Genomic DNA, 13,116 nt, shown 5'->3' on the forward strand with positions numbered 1-13,116 from the left:
AAAGCATACTTAAGTTAGATGCTTATCATATCTGGATATAAAACACTCTGAGATCATTCGAGTCAAACAATGTTAAACGAATGGTCTTGTCAAAAATGACAATCATTTGATGCAAAATCTATAGTGATAAACCAAAAGAAAATTTATGTGCATCAGTTCTGTTTTAGAGCCGATTATTGAGATAAGAGCATAGGATTTATTCAGATGAAATCAAAATGAGAAGCACAACTCTCTAATATTAGTTTGCCAACACAAGGTAATTACTTCATTAAAACAAATTGGAACATGGTCAAGTTGACCATGAACTTCAAAATCACAAAGGGCATCAAAATCATTCAAGGGAAACTGGGCAGTATGAATAGTCCTTTTTCCACAAAATTATGCTGATAACAAGAACAAGGCACTCTATAATAGCCTGAGCAAAAGCATGAATGATCATTATACACAGCTGAGAAGCACGAGGGGCAAATGGCGGAAAGGGATCATAAAACCCCTGGCTTATAACTGCTTTGGTTCTTCATGATTCATGACTACCTGAGAAAATACAAATTTCTAACTCCCAACTCTACAGGAAACTCCAAAAAGGTAAAGAAACATTCAAGCAATTAAGGACAAGAATAAAAAAATTTCTCCCGCATGCATCGAAGAAACAGAGGGGCCAAAAGAATACAACTCAGACCTTTTCATTGTTTCTCTTGCAACTTTCATCAGATTTTCAACCCACTATTGGTGATAGATTCCTGCATCTTATATTAGGAGCAAACAGCTACCAATTCAGCCTTCCTTTAGTAGCTTCATGACTCGACGTCTTCTGCAACAGGCGGGAGTCCAGCTTCTTTAATAAAACCAGGGTCAAGAAATTTAGCCACAAAAGCCCACAACTTATAGACATCATCAAAATTAGAGAGGAAGCCAAGTGAAGCAGTAACAACTTCGACTCTCACAAACCCACTTCTACCATCATACTTGCCATTCTCCATGGGTTTGCAAAGGGTAGTGTCATCAAGACTCAGAGACCGTTGCTGCTGTTTTGGGTTATCTAAGATTCGTATGTGACTTAGAATACCAATGCCAAGAGAGATACCATGTGACTCAGCCAGTCTCTGAACTATTTCAGGACTAACAAGACCCCTGTTTCTGTCTCGCACGTTGAATGCAACAGCTGCGCCCCTCTCATATTTGATTTTCGGACCATAGATGCGAACAAGTCGTGAACTGTCTTCTCCATTTGAACCAGGAAATCTTATCTGAAGCAATGAGGTAACTAGCCAATTGACGAGATATCTTAGCCGTAGAGTAGTTTTATTGAGACCCAACATGTTAATGTGATCAAGATGCCTGCATGCTATCTCGGGCTCTCTCCTGTCTGAATCTTGTCCATCATCATAATCGCCATCACTAATGAACTCGTCATCATCCAAACTTGTTGCTAACAATTCCCCAGGCTCAAGTGTATGACTCATACGGGCTTTGCGGTTGTCTTCCATGCTGAAGGATACACGTCTTCCCCTGCTTCCATGATCAGCATCTTCTATACCAAAAAATCTACCACCTGCATATCTGTTTCCTTCTCTCCTTTCCAATAACCTGAACTCACCTTCAGTTTCTCTTCTTATAGCACTCTCTTTAATCTCCGGACATATCTCAGAGGCTGATCCATTATCAAGGGTTTGATGCCGAGAAATTGAAATTGAGTTGCCAAGACCAGAATCAAATGTGTGAGTAGGTTTGCTGGTTTCTGGTTCTTCCTCGATCTCTCTGAATTCTCTTGAAGCAGGGCTTCTCTTATCAAACTGGTCTTCTTCAGGAATCTCCTTGAAGTGATCGAATTCTTGAGACACCGACCGAACAGCTGCATCGAATGAGAGCACATGGTTATCTTCATGGCGCCCTGGATTCAACTCTCTGTCATACAATGGGCTGCTTGACATCTTTGAAGGCTTGGGAGAGAGCCTTTTATTGTTCTTCCTGCCAGCAAACCAAAATGGGGGTGCTGGAGAGGCAATCTTTTGTTTGTTAGACTGCCCAGCACCATCAGAACCCAAAGGACTCTGACCCAAGTCAATCCACAGGGAGTTATCAGATGATTCATCTTCGCTAAAGACTGGACTTCTCATGACCTCTCCAATAGAAATGCTTTCAGTCTCTTCAAATATTGTGCTAGCTCCATCCCTATCAGAGCTATTGTCATGCTCCATTTCTGTCTCAAATACATCCCTTACCTGAGCAGAAGTGAATGCACCAGAAAAGGCTGGCAACTGAGACCCTGGTCGAGTTTCAGCATTAACTTCACTGTTCTCTCCGGCTTCATCGTCCTCGGTCAATCCGGGGAAACCATCAATTGAATCACTCAAATACAAGGGGAAAACAGGAGTAATTTTCACTATACCAGACCCAGCATGCCCAGACTGATTTTGAAGGCTTGCCATCACAGATTTCTTGATAAGAAGACATCCAAATCCAGTTGGGTCATAACCGAACACCCTGTAGAATGAAGTAATTATAAAATCCGGACGAAATAAAGACAATCCAAGGGAATCCATATCTTTTGGACCCAGAGCACCGGCATCAAGCAACACATGCCAATTATTCTGCTGTGCCAGTGCCATCCACTGGTAGGAGTACTTTGCACCAGTAACCCTAGATTGGACTGGAAAAACAAAGAGACCAGTAGCTGCATCCTTCTTTCTCCTCTTTTTGTTAGAAATTTGCTTTCTCAAATCAGTTGAGCATAGTTTGAGGGTAGGCCATTTGAACCATGCACTATAAACCTTGGCACCTTTCTCCCTGGCACACTGACCCATCCAGTTAACTGATTGGCTTTCATGATCAAACATAGTCAACAACTTTTTGTTTGTCTGGAAAGGATATGATTCAGCTAACAACTTAAAAGCAGAGCCCCTACTAACAGTAAAAACAAGACCATACTCATTTTCAGGGATGTTCAAGTAATCCATTATCCGAGCCTTAACATCGTGTTCCACGGTGCCCTTTTCAGCACACCCATATAAAGCATGATTGCTCAAATTGGCAGTAATCTCAGACAGGCTAAATGTAGATGACTCCCAGTAATGAACACTCTGAAGAAATGAAAACAACCCAAACCCACAGTAGTCAAGACATACCTTAGGTATAGAGCCAGAAAGGTGAGAGTACTCATCTGACCTCAGCTCATCAATCTTCCCTGAGGAGTTGTACTTTGGATACATGGTCAGGAACTTGGAATAGGCCTCCTCCAGCTCAGGAATGGATTCCTCAGATTCAAAAGTGCGCTCTGCAGCAAGAGCAGTGGCTTTAAGGAATTCTTTTTGGGCATGTAGCCTAGCGAGTGACCGGGATCGGCCCAACCCCTCATCTTGGTTTTGTGCTGACAGGGAGTCCACATCTTGGGATTTAACAAGAGACCCATTTTCAGATGCTTCCTCAAGAGCCTCCCTGAGCTTATGCTCTTGCAATTTCTTCAGAACAGATGGGTTTTTCTTGATTTCTTCATTGGTATGGTTAGACCCATCTCTCTTTCTGCTCTTTTTGTCCAAGATTAGAGAAGCACAGTGAGATATTGGCTTCCATAGTGAAAGATGCATTAGAGCTTTTTCTTTGTGTGGGAAGTTTTCCCCTCTTGTTGAATCAATCAGAGAGAGAACCCAAAAAAGAGAGTGACTGAACAAAGCTTCACCAAAGAAAGACAAAGAGAGTTTTTAGCCCATCTATCACTAAACCCCAGAAAAAGATAGCTTAGTCACAAGCCCTAACTTCTGGAAAAGCAAAGGAATCAAGCTAAAAGCATCCCCCAGAATCAAACCTTTGCTTTCAAAAATCAAATGCCCCTAACTTAAGGAGGGAAAGTCCCAAAGCATTAACTTTAACAAAACCGTTCAAACACAAAAGACCAGATACTAGTATCAAAAGAATTGATTAAAAAAATACAGAATGGACCAGATGAAACAAACCCTAATTTTTACCTTTTTTTCAAGATTCACACTCCAAAATTGAGACAGCCCACCTTGTAAAAAAGACAACCCAAATAATCTTTGACTGAATCACTCCCTCTCAATCAATTTCAGCTTCTTGATGTGAGAAATTCAAAGAAACAAGATTCTAGATATTCATATTGACATTTTAGAGATGGAAGGAAAAAAAAAGGAAGAACACAATAAAGAAAACCCAGAATGAAGTTAAGATCCACAATACTCAAAGACTCGACTTTTGTAAAACCCCACAACGTCCAAATCGAAAGTCAACCAGTTGAATCAAATTGGAAGAAACCCCAAGACCCAAAAAGCAAGAAAGAAAGCAGATCCCCAAGTAATGGACACAAAATAAAGACACCCAAAAGTGCAGATATACAAGAGAAGAAATTATGCCAAACAAAGATTGAACAAGAAGAATCTACACCTCCAAAAAAAAAAAAAAATCTTCCAGCTACTCCTCAATCAGAGACACCTGAAAGTAGAGTTGAAGAAAAAAAAAAAACACTCCCATATTATTATTATTATCTCTCTCACTATGCTTATTTTTTTTTTCCTTTTTTTTCTCTTTGGGTTAAAGCCAAATTAAAAGCAACAGTCTCAAAATGAAAGGCGCATTAATTGCAGTTCTGAGCCCAAAAGCATACCTCTATTGATTACACCAATGCTCTCTTTCTCTCTCCTCTCTCTATATTGACTCTACAATATGGCTGTATGTATATGTGTATCTACACATGCATTTTTTTATTTACAATTTTCCCTTCTAAACAAACACTCAGAAAATGACATTGACTTTTTACATACACAAAACCCCACCATTTACTTTTCTAATTAGTTGTGTTTTAGAGTTTTAAGAAACAAATAGTATAATTTTTTATAGTTTAATCTTATTTTATTTACATAATCTAGAAACATTAATTAATTTTCCTTTGATTATAAGTAAGTTAGTAAAAATGCTTTTTTTATAACTTTACAATAGTTTCTTAATTGACGTACGTAAATTTTACTTCACCTGTTCATTCTTTTTTACCCATTATACTATTTGAAATGTTCAACACTACTTACTCTCGCTATTAAAACTATTCATATGTTAATATTTAGTCTACTTATATTTAATAAAAGTGATTTGATAAAATTACCTCATTATTTACTATTTCATAATTTTTATAAATTAATTAATTAAGTTATATCAAATGGGGATAATATAATGTAGGGTCCAGCCAACAGATATATTTGGCTTTTTAACGGGGATGGGTGAAGTCAAAGGATCAGCTTAGCTAGTAAAAGCTGTTTTCTGTCTAATCCACCAAATCTTCAGCCCTTACCCTAATTTCATAAATATTCCTTTTTTGAATATTAGTTAGGCTTAGGCGTAAGAATAAAAAGATGTCGTTTATGTTGAACAAAATTTTAGGATTAAAAATTAGTATTGTATTATTTAATGTTTGATTATTGATTTTGTGATAAGTTTATAGTATATCATAATAAGGAGCCATTTCCTAAGTCAAATAAGATAGTAATTTTAAAATAAAATTTGAGATTAATTTTATTTTATGTTTTATATTAATTGATGTGAGAATTATTTTATTATATTGTTTGTATGGATAAAATAACTTTTAAAAAAATTATGTAATATATGTTAATTTTAATAAAAAATATCAAATAATTGATAAAAACTAATAATAATAATAGTATAACATATTTAAACGTAACTAATTTCAATACTTATAGTCAAATTAAACGACTCTGATGTTATAAATATATAGAGAAAAGATATAAAGTAATTATGGAGTTATTTTAAATTTTTAAAAATACACTTTAACTTTATAAGTGTGTTATTACCCCAGAAAACTATCTAAATCTTTAATAAATATAACCTTTTGACTAATTTTAACACCACTCACTGTCATATTAATTTGAGTTATTAAGTTTCAAATATCAATAATTATAAGAAAATAAAGTATTAAAAGATTCTCAAAAATTCTGAATTCAAACACAATAAGTTTAAATTTAAATTCTATAAATATAAATAGATTATATTGAAGGGAAAAACTCAGGAGTGATTATTTCTTTTTTTACAAAATTAATGTTTTATTATTTCCTATAGGTTAAGCAAATAATGAAAAGAAAAGCTTGGAATTTTCTCTTTGTTTTCTTTTGGTTTCCGTTGAGTAATTTTCACTTTTCTTTTAGGCTGACCACTAAAGTTGCTTATTATGGTTTAAAAAAAAAGTGGAACTTTGACCATATATAATTACAGCCCAACGTAAAAGGGGAAAATGAAACTAAAGCGCTCATACAATTTTTTTTTGGAGACATAATATTTTGTTTTTCGAAATTAATTTTGATTTTGTGTAAAAATATTTAATATTTAGCTAAAATATTTCTAAATAAAAGTAATTTTGTATTTAGATGGACTCAAAATCAAATTGATTAAAAATGAAAAGAAAATTATCACTCCACTATTATTCTTATTGATTCTCGAGTCATTATATTGTTTATTCGTCCTTCAAACTCACACTGTAAAATAATTTAGAAGAGTTTTACATTAACAATAGCTTATAAATATTAATCATGTGTGTCAATGTTTTTCAGGATCTATAGATTTAAAATATCCATACTTGAAAGGGGGAAAAAAAGATTAAAGAAGCATAATCGTAAGAAGACGTGACAGCTTCAAAGCACAATAATAAGAAATTATTTAAGAAGAAGAAAACAAAATGAAATCGTACAAAATCGTTATAAATATTTGGGCAACACCAAGTGGAGTGCTGGATTGTTCCACTTTTTTTAAGTAATTTTTATATATATATATCTAATCTAATTATTTAAAAGAAAAAACACTAATCGAATCGAATCAGAATTTTGGTCAACCCTTCAAGCATCCTAGTTTTGGTTTTTTCAACTTAGAAAATTGCTGTGTTTCTGATGCAAATACGACACTTTAGATGCCAATATAGTTACATTTTTATGTTTATTTGGGGATGGTTTTGTGCATCTTTCCAATGCTTGTCTTTTATAGCCAAATAACAAATAATAATACAATTGGTCTTAATATCTCATAAAATTATTCACTAGACAGAGTGTTCAGCGATATTCTATCAAAAAAAGTTTTCAAAAAATAAAAAAATAAGCACAACTAAAAGTTTTACTTACCAGTCTTAATTTGATAACAAATTTTTACTAATTAATCAGCATAAAGAATGTTAAAGAATGACAAAAGTTTCAAATTAGTGGTTAATGAGATGGGTAGACTCCTTATAAGGCTTGGGTAATCTTCATCTCTTTGAGTTAGCTTTTGGGGTGTAAGTTAGGCCTATGAGCTAATTTCACATGGTATCAGATCTCCAAAATCAAAATTGTTCACGCACTAGATACTAAGCACCGGCGTGAGCTGGAGTATTAAAGAATGACAAAATCCTTATAAGGCTTGGACAATCCTCCTCGGGTGTGAGTGGGGTGTTAAAGAATGACAAAAATCCCACATCGATGGTTAATGAGATGAGTGAACTCTTATAAGGCATGTGCGATCCTCTATAATGATATTACAGATAACTATTGACAATAGTGAGTAAATGTTAAAGAATGACAAAAGTCTCAATCGGTGGTTAATGAGATGGGTAAACTCTTTATAAGGCTTGTGCGATCCTCTATAATAATATTAGTGAAAAAGTAAACAATCAAGAAGGAAATTGAATTATCGACGTTAGAGCGAAAAAGGAAAAAGATAAGGGTGTTAGTTGTTTTTAACATTATGAAATCAAATCATACTTAAGTTCTTTCGGTTCAAATGTTGTCTCAAGCACCTTTCACTTTACTAAAAAGACTTTGACAAGTATGGTATCTCAAGGGACGATCTTTAATTAATTTACAGAAAGTAATTTATATTAATTAATTAATTAATTAATTTCAATATTATATTACAACTTACAAGTAGTTGCTGCAGGCTTTCCAAGTGTTGATTAGCATGTCGAACTTAATAAAGCTAAGTTTAGCTGTATTATAAATTAATGGATTTTTAGATAGTAAATTTTAGTCGAAAAAAAGAAAAAGAAAGGTGAATAAGATTCACGTGGAGCCTATATAAATTACTTAATAGAGTATATTTATCATTTAATATTTTATAGGCTTCTTTTATTCAGGAACTGGCTGGATTTAACATTGTTATTGAATACTCTCTCTTAGCCAATTTAGTGACATAATTTCCCTTTTTAACGTGTCTCAAAAAAAAAAAAAAATTATAAATAATATAACTTCTATTTTTTTTTTTCATTTGATCTTTGATAAAATATTTTATTATCACGTTAGAACTTGTTGTACCTCTAAGATTTAAATTTTTTTGCTAATTAGTCAAGCAACAACATATATAAGTAATATTTTCCATTTGCTAATAAGAAAAGACTGGTGGAGGTAAACATTATTTAGGAATTACTAAGTTCAAATAGTTAAGACAAAAATTGATTGTTGTACTTTTTCTAAATTTGAAACATTAATAAATTATCGTTGGAGGTATATTGAATTGAAATTAAACAGAAAGAAAAAAAAACAATTGACTAGTATTTCAATCATGGAAGCATCCTCACACTGTCAAATAATGTAAAGATAATGATTACTGTGCTTTCAGTCAAAAGCACTGTAACACGTGGTCAACTGCTCATTAACAAACTCATTATCTAGATTCTAGATTAATTATACATAAGTATGTATTATATTATATGGTAAAATATATACTTCATTATTTCTTTTTATAACTGGTTATTAGTGATGGCAAATGGACGGGTAAAATTAAATGTTGGCGGGTTAAAAATAAATAAATATAAAATAGGTAATTATTCAATCCGCCTATATTCGGTATGAATAAAATGAGTTGGGTAAATTACTAATTTATTCATAATGTATCCATATTTTCATGAATAGATAGTATTTTATTTAAAAATTCAATATGGAGATAGTATTTTAATTTTTTTTTTAGAAGAAAATGTTAAACATGCTTTATTTAGTTTTATTGTATCATAAAAAAAATCCTTTAACTTTTCTATATAAAATAAATTTATATAATAACAAGATGAAAATGTTTTCAATTTCAAACTAAATGAATACTTGCATTTTAGGACTAAAACATGCTTAAATGCACTTCAAACAATGTCAATACTAATACATGATTTGCTTATTTTACACCATTATTAATTATTCAGTATAAATAAAATAAATAAATAAAATATAATTATAATTAACAAAAGAGATGTACATGTAAATAATCTATTTTTGAAGGGTCCAAGACTTTATCTTTTCAATTAGAGAAAAGAATAGTTAGTTCTATAGAATAAGATAAAAAGAAAGAGAAGTTACATTATTTTTAATAATATCATGATTTTTGAGTGAATAAAAATTGAAAACTTAATTCATTTGGTTAATTCATATTTTACTCGTATTTTATCCATGTAAAAAATCACTCACTAAAGCCACTAAAATATATTAAAATATAAACAAATTAAACGAATCATCAAAATATGAGCTCATTTTATCGACACTGACAATTACTATTCAAACAATTTTCTTGTTCATCGGTTGGTTAATTAACTGCAACGAGAAGATAATGTATATAGAATTGGAATTAACTGCATGGCCTTTGGATTCCCTTGTCCTGTATAGTAGGAGTTGGGTGCACGATACCCAAAAATTTGGCACCAACAAGATTAGAAGGACCAAATTGACTACATTTTAAAACTTATTTTTTACTCATTTCGTTTAAAATTGTTTGTCATGTGGCACTTATCAAAAGTTAATTTGATTAATTTTCAAAGGTAAATTAAATCACATTAATTTGATATTTTAAACAAAAAAATTAGATATTCTAAAACTTTATGAAAAATACTATAAATTATAATTTTTTGCATATTAATATGATGAAAAAATTCATCTTAAAATATCAATCAAAGTTTTTATAGTTTGACTCTAAATATATAAACCATGACAAATAATACCGGACGGAGAGAAAAAAAAACAAAAAAATTATGGACCACAATTGCCATTACTGTCTTTTGACTTTATCAACACAGTCAATTACTAGGTACAATTTCAAACAAAATGCTGCACATGTTGTTAGGTATTTGCCCTTAAACTTCCTATATTATGTCTTTGCATGCCTTTGAGTTTGACTTGTCCATTCCAAATTTACCTCACTTCTTTCTACCCTATTTCAATATTTGGACCAAATGACCAATACTTTACAATTAGTTAAACATTTGAAATTTTGAATGATACTCTTCTATTAGCTCAAATATATATGTGAGTTACAATATGTTGTCCAACTAAGAAATGGGCAATGGCAATAAGTAGAGGGGCCTAGGGGTTAGGCTACAATTTTTTTTGGACTCATTACACTATGACAGACATTTAATGCAAACTCAATCTTTTTCCCAACCTGTCCTTTCTTAGTTGTTGGAGTTGTTGGAATCACTAATAAATTAAATTTATTTTCCTCTTTTTTTCACCTTGTGTGGAATCTCCACTAGTTTCTAAGTTCCCAACAAGTCAATTAGTTCAAAAAAAAAAAAAAAGCCATCAAACTTTTGTTAAAAGTGAATCCCATTTTCTTGAAATGCATGAACTTTTTTATGTGGTACTCTACACTTGTCTTGCCTTAAGGTCATTCACAAATATCATAGTGCTCTTCTCTCTTTTTTTATTATTCAATCATATACTTTTTGTCTTTGATTTAAGGGATTGTAATAATTCAATATTTTGAAGTTACCTTGTTATTGTTAAGTTTTCGTAGAGAGCAAACATTTAATGCAAATGTTTGATCTTCGAAAACACAAGATGAAAACATGTTTGACATATATTGAAAGTCACGAATCTCTTTTTATCATAATTGTGTTGTGTCATGTGTATCCAAGCGATGAGGAAAGGAAAGAAATAAATTTTCTATATTCTTATATTTTCAACCAAATCGATGAATATATTGTACTCCTCTTATCCAAATTATTGATGTTTTTTGCCTCTAGAAGTTGATCCGAAATAATTCTTATTTCACAAAACCAAAAATTTATTTAATTTTCTCTAATTGCCTTTAAAAAATTCTTAATCCACGTGATGATATTTGGATCAACCTTAAAAAAAAAAAAAAAGCATAACCTAGGGTGTTTTCGCCAAAAATCCCTCTTAATTTTAGGATTAAGTGAATTCCTTAATCCACGTGTCCAAACTTAAAATATCAATTATTTTCAATTGGAGGGAGTATATTTTTACTTTTTTATTAAAATTAAATTCTTCGTAATATTGGTGATGCAAATATCGAGTGTATGAAATACTAACTGATTGGATGCAAATCAACGAGAATATACATCTAAACTTGATTCACGTAGTCACACAGCAAAGACCTTTTTTTCTTTAAAATTTTTATATTAATCAATGACTATAAAAGAAATAAATCTTAGTAATTGAAATTACGTATCATGAGAACGCAAAAATATTTTTTCCAAGAAAGAGACAGGACCACACCATCGTGAAATTAGAACTATGTTTTGTCTAAATAATGGGAGAGAGACATGTAAACTGATTTAAGGCAAATAATGTATCATTGTCTCTTCACGATGCACTCCCTTTCTGTATTACTAAATTAATTACAAGTTTTGATACTGAAGGGCAAACAAAAAAAGGTCACTAATTAATTAATTAAATTCAACTAAACTTGATGCACTTGACTATATTAACTTCAAAACTCTTAATAATAATGAATTGGATTTTTTTTTCATTTTGTCAGGTCATAGTAGCTTCGAATCAAAGTATTTATATATTTAAATATCTATAAATAAATCATCTTTTACAAACCCACAAAAAAATAAAAATAGAACTATTTGAAAACCCTCTGATTGAAGTCACCTTAAAGGAACTCTTTACATTATTTTCAATCGAGAAAACAATAATTTTCATATTTCATAATTACATTTGAAAAGCTATGTTTTTAAAAAGGAAAAAAAAATTATAATGATTTCCTTTTCATGTTCTTGAGAGAGGGACGTAGTAGTAGGCAGCTTATGTCTTTTCCTATTCCTAATTTTCTTCTTTTAAAAATGATAGTGCGTTCTTTAAAGTGATTATTATTATTGTTATGTTATTATCAACATCCTCGCTTTGCTTTGCCAATTTAATTTCCACTACCAACAAAATGTAGCCTTTTATTTTCTTTTCCCTCCAAACTTTTTCTTTTTCCCTTTTTTCTTTCGCTTTATTTCTTGGGGAAATACAAGCTAATGTGAGTCTTACATTTGAAAATCTTCCCATTTATAGATTTTTTTGAAATATAAGTTGTACGAGCTAGTTCTATTTGAAAATTAAGTTATGTATCAAATGTTCAACTTTAGGCGTGAGATGGAGTTTTAAAAAGGGATGGATATCTCCGCAATTTTTTCATTGTGAATTAGACACAAAAAAATCATTTATTTGAGGAGTTAATGGGAGAGGGATGGAGTAAATTTGCACATGGGTTTTAGAAGGGAAAAAAAAATTGACACTTCACATATTTGTAGATTTTGGAAAATATATCATAAAGGAAATTGCCTCTCAATCACATGAACCAATATATTATGTGTGAAATTCATAAAAGGACTATGCAACTCACATGTTCTCAATGAATTGAACAAATAATGTCATAGAAGAGAAATCAAACAAGAACCGCTGTAATTGAGATATGATCACAACTTATTTAACTTGTAAACCATGAGAAGTATAAAATTATTTTATATTATCAGTGTATTTTAACGGGTTATAATAAACAACTTATCTTATATTCAAATTATTGATCCATAATTATCAATAAGTTGGTCTGACAGTGTGAACATTATTTTACATGTAAGTGTGTAGAAGTTCAATTATTTTAGATTAACCAATTTGGCAATTTGCTTGAGACCTGATAGGAAAATGATAAATGAGTTGATATGGCTCATGTTGTTTGACAAGTGGACCTGCCCACATTCTGGGCCTAACTAATAACTGTGGTTTGATCACTTAATTTGGGCTATGGAAGTATTTCATATGATTTATTGAACACAAAAATATGTATACAGTAATCATGTAAAAGCACTGCAAATCGATCAAGTACTTCTACAAGCTCCTTTTTAGTTTTCTATCAACTGCAAAAGTTCTG

General features: G+C 31.6%; 1 protein-coding gene across 1 annotated transcript; it reads right to left on the bottom strand.

Moving 5' to 3' along the window:
• Nucleotides 1–238: 238 nt before the first annotated feature.
• On the bottom strand, nucleotides 239–4,609 carry LOC107011134. Its single transcript, XM_015210501.1, has 2 exons — nucleotides 3,963–4,609; nucleotides 239–3,670 (listed from the first exon to the last, which is right to left on the bottom strand). Exon 2 carries the CDS (start codon nucleotides 3,582–3,584, stop codon nucleotides 795–797), a length of 2,790 nt encoding a protein of 929 aa, XP_015065987.1. The 5' UTR covers nucleotides 3,585–3,670; nucleotides 3,963–4,609; the 3' UTR covers nucleotides 239–794.
• Nucleotides 4,610–13,116: the final 8,507 nt, after the last annotated feature.

This window comes from Solanum pennellii, chromosome 2, assembly GCF_001406875.1.
Source record: "Solanum pennellii chromosome 2, SPENNV200".
NCBI lineage: Eukaryota > Viridiplantae > Streptophyta > Magnoliopsida > Solanales > Solanaceae > Solanum > Solanum pennellii.